The following is a 17,398-nucleotide window of genomic DNA, read 5'->3' on the forward strand; positions in this document are numbered from 1 at the left end:
TCAACAGCTATTTAATATATGGCCGGTGTCAGTAAACCACTGCAAAAAAAATAAAAGCAAGCATCATTAAATTGTTGCCAGCAGAACAGTTAGTCACCAACGCTCTGGATAACATGAAAATGGTCTAACCAGCTCTGCTAGGGCTAGTAAAATGGTCAAAGTGAGTCGTTCTCTCATTTGTGTCTGGAAATAGCTAGCGAGTTAGCTTGGCTGCTTGACACCCGTTGTGAGGTCAGAATGCTTGGATCAACCCTACTCCCCAGCCAGTGTCCAGTGACGCGCTCTGAGAGCGAAACGCTCTGTCCGTTCATAAATTCAATCTGACAACGATCTGGCTTTACTAACGCCCAGTATGCACTCTGGCACTCCAGATTGAATTTACGAACAAACCCAAAATCTTAATGTCAAGCTAGTCTTTTGTTATGCTAGCAAGAGGTTGCATAGCAACAACATCAACTTTCGGTAGACAGGCGAAGCGCTAGTATGCTCAACTGAAAGGTTACCGTTCGTTTACAGTATTAAAATTAACTAATAGTGTGTAGTATACAGTGTATTGGTATTCGAACACAGCTAGTGTTTCTCGTCAATGAATGCAGTGATGTTCAGCAGATTACAATAACGCTTTGATTTAGCCACTTAATTTCCATAATAATAATAAATCCTTGTCTGACCTCCACGATGAGACCTGCTTTTTATAGGCTGTTAATACCGTAGATTGTTAGTATTACCCTCTGGGGGGGGGTGTTGCAGTGATGAGTCAGACCCACTGAATCGTGCCGCTGTCGTTAAGATGGGCTGTAAGGCTGATTCTCATATTCATCTGCAATTTAAATTCCACTCCTCACACTGTACAAACTTTCACTCCTGCTCAATCTGTCTGTGTCACTGTCTCTCTCAATTCTCTCTCTCCCTCCCTCTGTTAGACACACACTCACTCTAACCTAACTTACCAGTTTTAGAAAGACGCTTGAGCAGGGTCCCCACTTCTGTTTTTCAGGGGAAATGGAGATTAGGTTGAAATACTCTATCACTGAAAACCAGAAACATCAAATCAAAGTTTATTGGTTGCATCCACAGATTAGCAGATCTTATTGCAGTGAAATGCCTGTGATTCTAGTTATAACAGTGAAGTAATAATAACTAGCAATACCAAAACAATATGCACATAATCCAAAAAGATGAAAGAAATATCAGAAAGAGCAATGCCCCCCATTGCCCTCAAAACGGCATACATTTGTTGGGAATGGAATCTACAAGGTCTCAAAAGTGTTCCACAGGGATGCTGACCCATGTTGACACCAATGCTTCCCACAGTTGTCAAGTTGGCTGGATGTCCTTTGGGTGGTGGACCATTCTTGATACACATGGGGAACTGTTGTGTGAAAAACCCAGCAGCGTTGCAGTTATTGACACACTCAAACCGGTGCGCCTACTACCATACCCCATTCAAAGGCACTTAAATATTTTGTCTTTCCCAGTCACCCTCTGAATGTCACACATACACAATTCATTTCTCAAGGCTTAGAAATCCTTCTTTAACTTCTCTGGGATATGTGGGACGGTAATGTCCCACTTGGCCAAAAGCCAGAAAAAATGTAGCGCGCCAAATTCAAATATATTACTATAAAAATCTATCTTTCATGAAATCACACATGAAAGACACCAAATTAAAGCTACACATGTTGTGAATCCAGCCAACATGTCTGATTTCAAAAAGGATTTATGGGGAAAGCACACCAAACAATTATGTTTGCTCAGTACATAGCCACAGAAAAACACAGCCATTTTCCCAGCAAAAGATAGTCACAAAAAGCAGAAATAGAGATAAAATGAATCACTAACCTTTGATGATCATCAGATGACACTCATAGGACATCATGTTACACAATACATTTATGTTTTGTTCGATAATGTGCATATTTATATCCACAAATCTCGGTTTACATTGGCGCCATGTTCAGAAATGCCTCCAAAATATCCGGAGAAATTGCAGACAGCCATGTCAAATAACATAAATACTCATCATAAACTTTGAAAGACACATTTTACATAGAATTAAAGATACACTTGTTCTTAATGCAACCGCTGTGTCAGATTTCAAAAAAACTTTGCGTAAAAAGCACACCATGCAATAATCTGAGACGGCGCTCAGATAAAAACAACATTTCTCCTCCATGTTGGAGTCAACAGAAATACGAAATTACATCATAAATATTCCCTTTTCAGAAAGCACTCCCAGGAATCCTAGTTCCACAATAAATCGTTGTTCTGCTCGATAATGTCCATTACTTATGTCTAAGTAGCTACTTTTGCTAGCATGTTTAGTGCACATGTCCAAACGTTAGCGCAGATGCAGGCGAACTCGGACGAAAACTTCAAAAAGTTATATAACAGGTCGAATAAACTTGTCAAACTAAGTAGAAAATCAATCTTCAGGATGTTATCATAACTATCTAATAACGTTCCAACCGGAGAATTCCTTCGTGTCTCTAGAAGAAATGGAACGCAAGGCGATATTATGTGTAATGCGCGTGACCAGGAACTGGCATTCTGCCAGACCACTGACTGAAACACCTCCCATCCGGCTCAACATCACAGCAGAGGCTTCATTCCACGTTCTACAGACTGTTGACATCTAGTGGAAGGCGTAGGAAGTGCAAACAGATCCATATCTTACAGGGAATTGAAAAGGCGATGAGTTGAACATCAACCAGCCTCAGAATTCTCACTTCCTGTTTGGAATATTTCTCAGGTTTTTGCCTGCCATGAGTTCTGTTATACTCAGATATCATTCAAACAGTTTTAGAAACTTCAGAGTTTTATATCCAATAGTAGTAATAATAATATGCATCTATTAGCATCTGGGACAGTAGGAGGCAGTTCACTATGGGCACGCAATTCATCCAAAAGTGAAAATGCTGCCCCCTATCATAAAGATGTTAACCTGTCTCCACCCGTTCATCGACACTGATTGCAGTGGGTTTAACAAGTGACATTAATAAGGGATCATAGATTCACCTGGTCAGTATGTAATGGAGAGAGCAGATGTTCCTAATGTTTTGCGCACTCATTATGTCCTTCACTCTGCGGTCCAACTCATCCCAAACCATCTCAATTGGGTTGAGGTCGGGTGATTGTAGAGGCCAGGTCATCTGATGCAGCACTCCATCACTCTCCATATTGGTCAAATAGCCCTTACACAGCCTGGATGTGTGTTGGGTCATTGTCCTGTTGAAAACAAATAATAGTCCCACTAAGCGCAAACCAGATGGGATGGCGTATCGCTGCAGAATGCTGTGGTAGCCATGCTGGTTAAGTGTGCCTTGAATTCTCAGTCACAGACAGTGTCACCAGCAAAGCACCCTCACACCTCCTACATGCTTCATGGTGGGTACCACACATGCAGAGATAATCCGTTCAACTACTCGGCGTCTCACAAAGACAGCGGTTGGAACCAAAAATCTCAAATTTGGCTCATCAGACCAAAGGACAGATTTCCACCAGTCTAATGTCCATTGCAGGGACGTGAACTAGTCACCTTTTGCCGAAATTCGTGACCTACATGATTCGTGTAGATCCGATGAGAAAAGTTTGGTTCACACTACTGGCTGTAAGCAAGCGAGTGATGCACATTTGGAGCAATACTGGCTTTATCCAAGGCTCAGCCAATCTTTCACATAACAGCAGAATGCAGCACACGACAGATGAGCCAAGCAATTTGCTAGTTACAGCATCAGCGCGTGCTCTGGAAAGACTACAGCATCAGCGTGTGCTCTGGAAAGACTACAGCATCAGCGTGTGCTCTGGAAAGACTACAGCATCACCGTGTGCTCTGGAAAGACTACAGCATCAGCGTGTGCTCTGGAAAGACTACAGCATCAGCGCGTGCTCTGGAAAGACTACAGCATCAGCGCGTGCTCTGGAAAGACTACAGCATCAGCGCGTGCTCTGGAAAGACTACAGCATCACCGTGTGCTCTGGAAAGACTACAGCATCAGCGCGTGCTCTGGAAAGACAGCAGAGAGTAGAAAGGCAGTTTGCCATTTACAGCAGTGCGTCCCCTGAACGATAACAAAGAGGTAGGTGAGAAGCCTGACCATGGAGTCGGGGTGAGAAGGTGATGAAGAGTACTTCATGAGCTGTAACTGAAAAACAACTGGCATTTGGGAAGTTTGAGGTGAGGGAGAAAGTGTGGTGGAACAAGTATTGTTCGTAATGTTATCTTGCTAGCTGGATTGAATTCTCCGTTACCTAGCCAGAGAAATGTTGAGCAACATTAGCCAGCTTAACTGTTCAAATAATTGAGTTCATGGTGTGAAAATTAGCTGGCTAATGAAGTCACAGCTAACTTTAGCTAACGTTACCACATCAGATGAGCTAACATTAGTAACCTAACCAATTTGCTGTAGTATTTACTGGTATAACGTTTCGACTCCTTGCCGTTCCTCAAATTATAACGCGTTAGTGGGAAGGGGGCGACCTAGTCAGTTGTACAACTGAATGCCTTCAACTGAAATGTGTCTTCTGCATTTAACCCAACCCCTCTGAATAAGAGAGCCTTAATTGACATCCATGTCTTCGGCGCCCGTTGCTTACTAGACCCTGGCAATCGCTGTGAAATGTTGAGTAGTTAACTAATGAACTAACCATTATCTGTGAACTAATGTTTCCCTCTACAATGTGGTTCATTTTCAGAATGAGAGAATTAGGTGAATATGAGGCGTTGCTTGTTAAACAAGTGGATTCAGGGATCAAGTGTAGCTGGGCCTGGCTTAAACTGGATGCCACTTTAGAGGTGAAAGGAACACCATACACTTTCCCGCTTTCTCACTTTTTCAATACACTGGATAAAAGAGGTATGCCAGGTGTGCGCTCTGCCTGAAAGAGATCAATTATGCCTACAAAGGGTCTCATGCTCTGCTGCTGGCACATTGTAGACAGATGTCCACAGGCAGAAAGTGTGCGATGTAATAACCTGCAGTGTAGCCCAAAGATATTGCTTTTGTTGTGTTGAACTTGACAGTACCATTTGTGAATGAGTGGGGGGGATTATAAAAAGAATTCCCTCTGCAAACGTCATTTTTGGACAAATGTAGCCTTGTGCACTTACTTGACGTCTACTATAGTGGCCACTATAATAGAGCAAAAATGGAATGCCTGTTTGTTTCATTCTATTTCTACTTTAAGATGTTTTTTTCCCAAGTGCAATATTTAGATGTGTGTGTGGTCACAAGTGTTCTATTATAAAGGCTGTCATGTCTAACTGCAATATTAGTGTATTTTGTTAATCAAGACTTGAGTGTCATTTGCAGTAAAGTCTAGGCAACAAATAACATTGGATTGCTTTCTTCACATGTTTTAGTTGTGAGTTAGTTCACATTAATCACTATTTTACACACAGCGACTGTGTGTAAATCATGTAGATCATATTCTTTGTTTAATTAGTTAACCTGCATTTCCCCCTAGCAGGGATTTTTTGCATGTTTGTGCAAAACATAGTCACCTTTTTGGGCCCTCACCGGTTTGCATCCCTGATCCTTGATGTTTCTACAACTTGATTGGAGTCCACCTGTGGTAAATTCAATTGATTGGACATTATTTGGATCCCACAGTTGACAGTGCATGTCAGAGCAAAAACCAAGCCATGAGGTCTAGGGAATTATCCGTAGAGCTCCGAGACAGGATTGTGTCGAGGCACAGATCTGGCGAAGGGTACCAAAAAATGTCTGCAGCATTGAAGGTCCTCAAGGACACCGTAGCCTCCATCATTCTTAAATGGAAGAAGTTTGAATCCACCAAGACTCTTCCTAGAGCTGGCCACCCAGCCAAACTGAGCAATCGGGGGAGAAGGGCCTTGGCCAGGGAGTTGATCAAGAACCCAATGGTTATTCTGACAGAGTTCCTCTGTGGAGATGGGAGAACCTTCCAGAAGGACAATCATCTCTGCAGCACTCTACCAATCAGGCCTTTATGGTAGTGGCCAGACGGAAGCCACTCATCAGTAAAAGGCACATGACAGCCTGCTTGGAGTTTGCCATAAGGCACCTAAAGTCTCTCAGACCATGTGAAACAAGATTCTCTGGTCTGATGAAACCATCCCTACGGTGAAGCATCTGTAGAGATTATTTTCAGCGGCAGGGACTGGGAGACTAGTCAGGATCGAGGCAAAGATGAACGGAGCAAAGTACAGAGATTCTTAATGAAATGGATGGATGTCCTTGAATGGCCCAGCTAGAGCCCGGACTTCAACCCGATCAAACATCTCTGGAGAGACCTGAAAATAGCTGTGCAGCAATGCTCCTTATCCAACCTGACAGTGCTTGAGACGATATGCAGAGAAGAATGGGAGAAACTCCCCAAATACAGGTGTGCCAAGCTTTTAGTGTCATACCCAAGAAGACTCGAGGCTGTAATCGCTGCCAAAGGTGCTTCAACAAAGTACTGAGTAAAGGGTCTGAATACTTATGTCATTTTAATATTTACGTTTAAAAAAAATATTTTGACGTTTGCAAACATTTCTAAAAACCTTCTTTAGCTTTGTCATTATGGGTTATTGTGTGTAGATTGAGGGGGGGAAACTATTTAATACATTTTAGAACAAGGCTGTAACATAACAAAATGTGGAAAGTCAAGGGGTCTGAATAGTTTTTGAAGGCACTGTATACTGAACCACAACATGCAACAATTTCAAAGAGTTACAGTTCATATAAGGAAATCAGTCAATTGAAATAAATTCATTAGGACGTAATCTATGGATTTCACATGACTAGGAATATAGATCTGCATATGTTGGTCACATACCTTTTAAAAGAAAAAGGTAGGGGTGAGGATCAGAAAACCAGTCAGTATCTGTTTTGACCACCATTTGCCTCATGCAATGTGACACATCTCCTTCGCATAGAGTTGATCAGGCTATTGATTGTGGAATGTTGTCCCATTCCTCTTCAATGGCTGTGCGAAGATGCTGGATATTGGGGTGAACTGGAACATGCTGTCGTACAAGTTGATCCAGAGCATCCCAAACATGCTGAGTGAGTATGCAGGCCATGGAAGAACTGGGACATTTTCAGCTTCCAGGAATTGTGTACAGACCCGTACGACATGGGGCCGTGCATTATCATGCTGAAACGTGAGGGGATAGCGGTGGATGAATGGCACGACAATGAACCTCAGGATCTCATCACGATATCTCTGCATTCAAATTGCCATACAAGGACAAAACTACAAGGACAAAATTACTAAATTGCACATTTTAGTGGCCTTTTATTGTCCACAGCACCAGGTGCACCTGTGCAATGATAATGCTGTTTAATTAGCTTCTTGATATGCTTCACCTGTCAGGTGGCTGCATTATCTTTGCAAAGGAGAAATGCTCACTAACAGGTATGTAAACCAATTTCTGCACAGAATTTGAGAGAAATAAGCTTTTTGTAGATATGGACCATTTCTGGGATCTTTTATTTCAACTCATGAAACATGGGACCAACACTTTACATGTTGCATTTATATGTTTGATCTATATGAACAAAATATAAACTCCTGTGTAAAGTGAAAAACAAATGTGAGACCGATTCCCCATGCCATGTCTCCAGGGTGTGCGTATGTGGTGGTGATGTATGAACAGTATATCAATAGAAAGGGTATGTACAGCAGTAGTTATATAGGTTGAGCCATGACTAGAATACAGTATATACATATAAAGTAGGTTAAACGGTATGTAAACATTAAAGTGACCAGTGTTCAATTACTCTATATAGAACAAATCGGTCTAAGGTGCAGGGTAGAGTCCCGGGTGGTAGCCAGCTAGTAACAGTGACTAAGGTTTAGGACCTGGTACTGAGCTGAGGCCGGCTAGCGGTTACTGTTTAACAGTCTGATGGCCTGGAGATAGACACCGCTTCTATCAGTCTCTCGGTCCCAGCTTTAATGCACCTGTACTGTCTCCTCCTTCTAGATGGTAGCTGGTGAACAGGCCATGGCTCAGGTGGCTGAGGTCCTTGATCTTCTTGGCCTTCCTGTGACACCGGGTGCTGTAGGTGTCCTGGAGGGCAGGCAGTGTGCCCCTGATGATACATTGGGCTGACCGCACCACGCTCTGGAGAGCCCTGCGGTTGTGGATGGTGCAATTGCCGTACCAGGCGGTGATACAGCCCAACAGGATGCTGTCAATGGTGCAGCTGTAGAAGTTTTTGAGGGTCTTAGGAACCAAGCTGAATTTCTTCAGCCTCTTGACAGCTCACTCTGTGTGAAAGGACCATTTCAGGTTGTCAGTGATGTGCACTCCGAGGAACTTGACGCTTTTGACCCTCTCCACTGCGGCCATGTGGATGGGGACGTGCTCTCTGCTGTCTCCTGTGGTTCACGATCAGCTCCTTCATTTTGTTGACGTTGAGAGAGGTTATTTTCCTGGCATCACTCCGCGAGAGCTCTCCTCCTCCCTGTAGGCTGTCTCGTCATTGTTGGTAACCCGGCCTACCACTGTTGTGTTGTCAGCAAACTTTATGATTGAGTTAGAGACGTGCATGACCACGCAGTCATTGGTGAACAGGGAGTACAGGAGGAGCCTGACCATGCACCCCTGTGGGGCCCCTGTGTTGAGAATCAGCGTGGCAGAGCTGTTGTTGCCTACCTTCATCGCTTGGGGTCGGCCCCTCAGTAAATCCAGGACCCAGTTGCACAGGGAGGGATTCAGCCCTAGGGCCCTGAGCTTAGTGATGAGCTTGGATGTCACTATGGGGTTGAAGGCTGAGCTGTAGTTGATGAACAGCATTCCTACATCAGTATTTCTCTTGTCCAGGTGGGATAGGACAATGCAATGGCGATTGCGTCGTCCGTGGATCTGTTGGGGCGGTATGCGAATTGTAGTGGGTCTTTCTGCTTTCTGCCGATTCCACAGAGCTCATTATTACCGCTCACACATGAACTGTACTAACACACCTTCAGACATTAAAGGTATCTTCATCCCTTGACAACCTGAACATTGTCAGTCACAATAGCGGTCTACCTTTCTTTACTGACTCCGGTATCAGTCATTCATCCAACTTGTTTAATGAGCCCTATAGGAACGCACTCTATGGGTGGTTGCATCCTAAATAGCTCCCTATTCCCTATATAGTGCACTAAATTGGGAATATGGTTCCATTTGGGAAGCAGCCTGTGTCTTTACAGACCCTTTAGACTTGGCATGGGGAATCTTTCTCACCCTGCAGATTGCTCCATTAGTTTTTCATTAACTGCCAGAAATGTCCAGAGATGTTCTCTCTTTCCTTCACCCTTGTGGGGTGTTCCATTTTACCAAGACAAAAGATTTCTGAGGAGGACATCTTTGAGGTCGAGGTGATTTCATTGTCCTGTGCTGTACTTAAGCTAATTAGCTCAAGTTTCTGACACATTGAAACCTTTTTTCAGATACATTGAAACCTGAAGTGTACACCCGTTCACTTCTTCCCACCAATCGAAAAAGCATTGGATTGGTGGAGGCATGGGATATTTGTAGTTTCCACCATATTTCTTATCCCAGTCTTTTCCTTATAAACCAGTGAAGGGAAGCCCACACTTTGGGCGGAAGAAGAGATAATTGGGAGGTAACCATGATTGTAACATTTTGTGAATCTGATGCCATGTTAGACCTGATACTCAGCAAGGATCTAAGATATATTTCTCCCCTCTTCCTATCTCCTAAGGAATACATGGAAGACCAGAAATACCGGGATGAGGAGGACCTCCTGGAGAAACTGGATTCTTTTAAAAGTAAGGAATTCTGCCAGGAAAGACCTACCCGACCTGGAATATCTGATGTATCACTGTCCTATTTTAGCTCTTAATCACAGAGGAGTGGGAGTGAGTTGCCTGTGGGGGTGTGTGTACCATATGTCAATGTGTTTGTTTGTGCTGCCATCTCATTACTGTTTAAGTGTCATTACGTGTGGGGTTGCATGGTGTTCCGTGCCAGGTCTACTTGGACAGGTAAACTAACAGCATGATAATGTAGTCGGTTATTGCTGATCTTTGTCTTTTGTGTCTGTTTTTTAGTGTTTGTGTGTTCTGTACTGATTTCTAAGCGGGTTGTGAGGCCCGACCTGTCCCCTGCAGTCCAGGCAGCAGGAATGTGGCTGCTCCACTCCTCTGGTTGTTGTTGTTGTTATATCCAGGGCTCTGGGGAACATGTGGTTATAGGGAGTAGAATAACAGGACCAGATGAACTACCATAACACAGCATTGAGACCGTGGCTTACCTCAAAGACTCCCAGATTCCTGCCATATTACTGTCTACATTAATTAACTCTGTGTGTCGGCGTGCGTGTGTCATCGTTCAAGGAACAGGTATCAAATGTATTTATATAGCCCTTCTTACATCAGATGATATCTCAAAGTGCTGTACAGAAACCCAGCCTAAAACCCCAAACAGCAAGTAATGCAGGTGTAGAAGCACGGTGGCTAGGAAAAACTCCCTAGAAAGGTATGAGAGTTGCTAGTCAGTGTAGTGTGTGGGGTAAGTCCTAAGATTATAAACATGGGAGACCAGACCTAGATAGAGCCCCTGTATGTATTTCTCATACTCCACCGTGCAGTGCAGGAAATGGTGTATAAACATGCAGGGTCCCAGGGAGGTCCTGAGAGGATGGCTCTCCATGCTACAATCTTGTTCTAGTCTCTATGGTATCTCACTGACCCCTGACTTCCTCACCTTTGCCCCCTCGTTTCCTCCCTGCTGATTGGCCGCTGTGCTTCAAAGCTGGTTTCCTGTCTCAGTTTAGATCTTATGCTTCTAGATCAGAGCTCTCTCAGCCTCTGAGATGTGATTAATAACACAGGAATAATAAATTCTTTTTTGATAGTGAGAATGAACAAAGGGGAAGGCAGCAGTCAAGAGCACAATACATAATAAACAGGAGGCTTTCCATGTAGCATCCTTCTGTCTCAGCTGAGGCTTCAAACCAACCGCTACCCACGCTCCAGGAGTTGATGTCTCTCTCAAACAAATATGTCTGTCAGAACAAACTCCTGACCATGGAGAGAAGAAAGGGAGGGAAAGAGAGGTGAGAAAGGGGTGGGGAAGAAAGCGAGACAATGTGTGATTCTCAGTCCTTGCCCTTAAGCACACAGCCAAGCCCGAAAAGGTGAATAGGAGGGCACAGGGAAAAGGGGGAGCGGGATGTCCTCAGAGAGGATAAGCTACTTCACTCTCCTTTTGGAACATTGAGGAATGTAGGAGAAGAGGAAGAAGATACTTGTTTAATTGAGACTATCAGTGTGTGGATGGATGATTTACAGAGGGATTTAGGACGAGGCCAACTCACAGAGCAGTGTTTAGGTGGGAGGCGGGAACTGGAGGGGCCCTCAGAAGTTACGTGCAGGGTCAGCATTGTCCCCCTACTACTTACTGATAAAGTATCAGGCTACTTTATGAAGGATCTCTGACCTATACTCACCAGACAGTTTATTAGGTACACCACCCGTTTCCGAAAATGGATCGCTCCTACAGACAGTGAGTCACGTGGTCGTGGCTTGCTTTATAAAGCAGGCAGACGGGCATCAAGGTATTCAGTTACTGTTCGATTGAACGTTAGAATGGACAAAATCGTACTAATCGACTTTGAACGTGGTAGGATTGTCGGTGCCAGGCGCGCCAGATCCAGTATCTCAGAAACAGCCGCACTCCACGGCTTTTCACCTAGAGGCCTTCACAGGCCCAAAAAGTTGGACCCGTTCCAAAATGGACTTGGGGCTTTCCCATCTGGACCTGATTATTTATGTGTGTGTGTATATGAATGATCAGTTCCGAACAGACCCGAGGACAACTCAACCCATTCTGTATAGACCTGGTCGGATGCAAACCCCTTCCGATCTGGGTGAGAAGCAGCAGAAAAGTCCATTTTTAAGCTACTTTATTAACCAGAGCTGATAAAGCGCGAGGGAAAGGAGGTAGAGCGGTGACCCTCTCTAGCAGGGGCCGTGCTGTCTGTGTAGGCTACTGTGAGTGACACAGGGAGGAGGGAGGGAGAGACGGTAACCAACCAAGCTGACTCCCGCTATAGTAGACTAATCGCTGCCTTACCTCGGGTTATTTATCATCCAATATGGTTATGTAGTACCCGTCTTGACTGCATTAAACCGGGATACTTCAGAATTTTGGCAATGAGGACCTTTGTCTACTTCCCCAGAGTCAGATTAACTATTGGATACCATTTGTATATCTCTGTCCAGTATGAAGGAAGTTAGAGGTTGTTTTGCGAGCCAATGCTAACTAGCGTCAGAGCAATGACTGGAAGTCAATGGGTATCTGCTAGCATGTACCCATGGACTTCCAGTCATTGCGCTAATGCTAGTTAGCAATGACTAGTTAGCAATTACGCTAGTGCTAGTTAGCAACTTCCTTCAAACTGCACGCAGAGACATAAAAATGGTATCCACACGTTCATCTTACTCTGGGGAACTAGATAAAGGGCCTCATTGCCAATCCCCTTAGCATCCCTTTAAGATAACTAGCTAGCTAGGCTAATTGAGGCTGCATGCACTTTCTCATCATTTTAAAAATGTATTATATGTTTTTGCTTTGTCATGTGGGGTATTGTGTGTAGATTGATGAAAATAATAAAATATTTGATCAATTTTCTAGAATAAGGCTGTAATGTGTAAAAGTGAAGGGGTCTGAATACTTTGAATGCTGTGTGTGTGTGTGTTACTGTATATATTAGGTGTTATATGGTGTGTTTGAGAATGTTATGGTGTGTGTTGTCTGATGTAGGTGTGTTGTTTGGGTCTCTCTGGAGGGTATGAGGGGGTGTTACATTGATTCACCACACTCCTTATTTAGTCCGCTGTGTGTTTTTGTTTTGCAGACAAATATGCAGAGTTTGACCTGAACGACCAGGGAGAGATTGGTAAGTAGTGGAACCAGCAAGCAGCCAGGTGCTCAGCAGTGATACACAACTGCAGTCCTTCAGTCATAAGGATAATTTACCTGTGTGTGTGTGAGATATCACTGAGCAGTAGTTAAGACGAATGTTCCCACTAAGCTGTGCGCAGTAGCCCAGAGACTGCCCGCATCTCCCGGATTGCCGTACAGAAATATCAGCCCAGAGAAACGTGAGATTGAACTTCACTCAACTTTCTAGAGTAGTGGTCACCGAGGCCATCAGACTGTTAAACAGCCATCAATAACATAGAGGCTGCTGCCAACATACAGACTGAAATCACTGGCCACTTTTAATAAATTGATTTAATAAAGGTATCACTAGTCACTTTAAATTATGCCACTTTAATAATGTTTACATATCCTATATTACTCATCTCATATGTATATACTGTATTTTATACCATCTATTGCATCTTGCATATGCCGCTCGGCCATCGCTCATCCATATTAATATGTACATATTCTGATTCCAATCCTTTACATTGTGTGTGTATATAAGGTAGTCGTTGTGAATTTGTTAGATATTACTGCAATGTCGGAACTAGAAGCACAAGCATTTCACTACACTCGCATTAATATCTGCAAACCATGTGTATGTGACCAATACAATTTGATTTGATCGACTGGTCGATCTCTGGCGTTCTTGCCTTGTTCCTATTTTTAATTTTTAGTTTCGGGCTGTTGGCAGTAGATGCACCTGATTTCACCTGCCCTGCGCGCCGGGTAGGAAAACACATTTCATGTGTGTGAGGGTACAAACACTGCCTTCCCGGCGGGCCTAGAGAGCAAATCAAGTTCACTGTAGGCCTACTGCTGGCCAATCGGATGGCTCAGAATACTGTGTCTGCAGTAACGTAGCAGGCATAAAATAAAGCTACAGCAGGCCTCTCGAGTTGCAAAGCGGCCTAAGAGTCGTTGAGGCGTCACTACAGACCCAGGTTCGATCCCAGGCTGTGTCACAACTGGCCGTGACCGTGAGTCCCATAGGGCGGCGCATAATTGACCTAGCGTCGTCCGGGTTAGGGGCTTTACTAGGCTCATCGCACTCTAGTGACTCCTTGTGGCGGGTTAAGCGGACGGGTGTTAAGTAGCAAGGTTTGGCGGGTCATGTTTCAGAGGACACATGGCTCAACCTTCGCCTCACCCGAGCCTTTGGGTTGTTGCAGCGATGAGACAAGATTCGCAATTGGATATCACGAAAAAGGTAAAAAAAATAAAAAGAGAAATAAAGCTACAGCAAAGTTAATACTTTGAGATTTCAAAAATGTTTAAAACCATTACTAGAGAGAATGTCAACAGATACAGCAAAGAGCTGCTGTTTTTATGAGTGAGTTAATTTTTAAGTTCTTACTCAGCACTGTGAACTTTGTATTCAACACTTTTTTATAAGCCATAAATTGCGCATTCTTCCTATTTCCACACAGCGCTACAACAAGCGGTAAGGAATGAGTAGGAAAGTGTATTTATAGGCCTGCGTTGTTGTTAGCAGCTTGGGTCTTTTGATATCGTGATGTATTTCACTTTTACTGTTCATAGGATTAACATGAATTTGTGCATGAGGCAGAAATAATGCGGTACGACTCAATTTTCCCTATCAGCTGGAAGACGGTGTCCCTTTTTGGTCAGTGTCAGTGGAGGAAAGGGAGAGCGGAGGGATGTTGAGGCGGACCCTCAGTCTGCTGCGCTCTCCCTCCGCTGAGACTGACCATCAGATGCAGGCACCATCTGCTCAGTAAAATAAGAAGCAAATTATTTAAATGTATGCTCGCTCAGCTGTGCCTCACAAATAATTCAGCAACAGATCTATTACCGGTGTGATCATAAAGCCTTCCTCAAATTTGGAAATATATATATTTTTAAATGTCCCGAACAGCAATGCTTTGGCAGGGCAATTCAAGCAAAGCCAATATGCAGTGATAATGTATTGGGCCTATAGCTTACTGCACAAACCTCATTGCTACAGTTCTGTTTTTAATTGGTTAATGTTACATAATTTTACGGGGTTTTTTTTGTCATGTATCTGAGCGGTAGGTCTTGGCTTGCGTTTTGACTCTGATCTTGACAGCGACCACTTCTATAGTTTTCGCTGTTAACACTATCAACGTTTCTCTTTACTGTGGCAATTGTAATCAAATCAATGCAATATTAGCCACTTTCAATGCAACTTACCAGAACAAACTATGTAAGAGATTTTGTTGTAGGCAGAATGCATTGGAGTAGAATTCTATTGCATTGACACGTAATACTCAGCCCATACTCTACACAGACTGGTGCGGCAAAAACAATGAGCAACAGTAGGCCTATATGTAAATAGACCATTGCCATATATGGATCTGTGCCATTTACTTTGAACTGGACTGTGTTTACAGCATGAGCGGTCGTAAATAAATGTGCTTGTTTTGAGATCAAAGCGCGAGCTGCATGTAGCCACATATGCACATGTTGTTCATATCCTTTGCTAGGTAGTGAGTTATTAGCCAGTTAGATCATTTATTGTCAGCAATAAGAGAGTGATTGCTTCCTACAAGAGCACCAAACGTGTGCATTTCTAGGCATCTTTGAAAAGCGAGTCCGGTAAAGAGCTTTTTTTTTTTGTCTTAAAGGGCGGTTTTGTATTTTGAGACTAGCTTTAATAAGTAGCTAATAGGCAGAGGGTAGCATAATTTGTCTGATTTTCTAATAATGGTATGGGAATAACAATGCATTTTATTTTGTAAAGTAGTTTCTTGCATCAAACAGCACATTTTCAGTCACCTCCTTGTCTGAAGGACAAGTGGATTAATGTCAAGCCCTGTATGTTTTTTTTTTTCAAAAGTCTCATGGAATGTTGGCCTACATTGAACACCACACATTGGCTGCTACTGTTGGCTGAATGCTAGAACAGCTATTTCTATGTTAAAATGTTATTGGATGCATTTTCTCCATAGTTTTTTATGGTAGGCCACTCTGGTAGGTCTACATTATGATAAAGTAGCCTACTTGGCCACTGTTAAAACTGTAACTTAAAGTGGTACAACCTCGGTGTTCACAGTATACGTGCACTGGAAGTAGCACAGAATTTCTACAACGTTCAAGTTTGTGCTCAGCAGACCTGAAATTTGCTCAGTGCCGGAAAAAAATATGAGGGAACATTGGTTAATACCTCAGTGTGTTGTCTGTATTGGATGAACTAGAGGTCTATAAGGGGTTCATTAGTCACCATTGTGTCCACTAGAAAGGTGATACTGTAGTTGACCTACTGGCCTTGAAAACAGGTGTCAGGCAAGCACATTTGGCTGCTTGCGTATGTGTATTTGCCAGGTGTTGTGTGTGTCGTTCTCGTTTGTGTGTTAACCATTCTCCTGTGTTTTCCTCCAGATATGATGGGTCTGAAGAGGATGATGGAGAAGCTGGGTGTTCCTAAGACCCACCTGGAGATGAAGAAGATGATCTCTGAGGTGACCGAAGGCATCAGCGACAGCATCAACTACAGAGACTTCGTCAAGATGATGCTGGGCAAGCGCTCGGCCGTTCTCAAACTGTGAGTGTTTGTGGTGTGGGTCTGTTGTGGTGTATTGGGTTGGTGTGTGTGCGGCACCTGTCGCCGACATATGTGCTTTGTATTGCGTCATGTTTCATTGGCATCTGTTTTTCTTCAGTGTGGGTGTGAGTGACCAAATGCATTGTTACCTACAATATGTCTCGGTTGATGTTCTTTGTATTTCGGCGTGTGTGTTGTCACGATACCAGAACTTTGACTTCAATACCGAAACCACGTTTAGTATCACAATACTCAATACCATCACGATACTTGATACCACAAAATAAAAGAAGGCATATTAGCCTAATTCACACAATGGCACTTGATCCAGAGAGAGAAACTCAGTTACTGCTCTGTTCAATCGTTGGGCATCTTGAGTTCAATATCATTAGATTTAAACATTATGTGCTTTTAGAGACAGCCATGTATGCATTAATGAATCATTACACAATCAGACAGTCAATTTGACTTTTTACCAATCTAACTACAAAAATGACAATGGCAATCATTTATTTGAACTGTAAATCTCTATTGATAAACTGGGTATATCAAAATGTAGCCTAGGTCTATTCACAATACAGGTGAATGCGTATTATTCAATAGGAGTGTGTGCATGCATTGAGTTATTGAGCTTGTTTTAGCTGATTTCATTGGTCAACAGATTACAAACAATCCCTTCCATTTAGGACTTATTTTATTGGCTGCTGCTAGGAGAACATATTATTTTATTGGCTGCTGCTAGGAGAACATATTATTTTATTGGCTGCTGCTAGGAGAACATTTTACTGTACTGATCAACAACATTTGCAATGAAGTGTGCTCTGTCTCTTTTAGCTCCTTAGACTCTTGTGAATTGGCTTTTATGGATAGGGCTAAATTGAAATGTTTCTTACGGAATAAATATGCCTTGAGCAAGGCACTTAAACCTAATTGCTCCTCTAAGTCGCTCTGGATAAGAG

General features: G+C 43.2%; 1 protein-coding gene across 2 annotated transcripts in view; it reads left to right on the top strand.

Moving 5' to 3' along the window:
* The window catches only part of LOC139544187 (allograft inflammatory factor 1-like), a 34,247-nt gene that overhangs the window by 4,909 nt on the left and 11,940 nt on the right, over window positions 1-17,398 (top strand). For both annotated transcript variants that reach the window (XM_071351008.1, XM_071351007.1), the window contains exons 3-5: window positions 9,684-9,750; window positions 12,843-12,884; window positions 16,277-16,439. In XM_071351008.1, the coding sequence (XP_071207109.1) occupies window positions 9,684-9,750; window positions 12,843-12,884; window positions 16,277-16,439 (272 nt within the window). The remainder of the gene's footprint in view (window positions 1-9,683; window positions 9,751-12,842; window positions 12,885-16,276; window positions 16,440-17,398) is intronic.

Source organism: Salvelinus alpinus, chromosome 18 (assembly GCF_045679555.1).
Source record: "Salvelinus alpinus chromosome 18, SLU_Salpinus.1, whole genome shotgun sequence".
Taxonomy (NCBI): domain Eukaryota; kingdom Metazoa; phylum Chordata; class Actinopteri; order Salmoniformes; family Salmonidae; genus Salvelinus; species Salvelinus alpinus.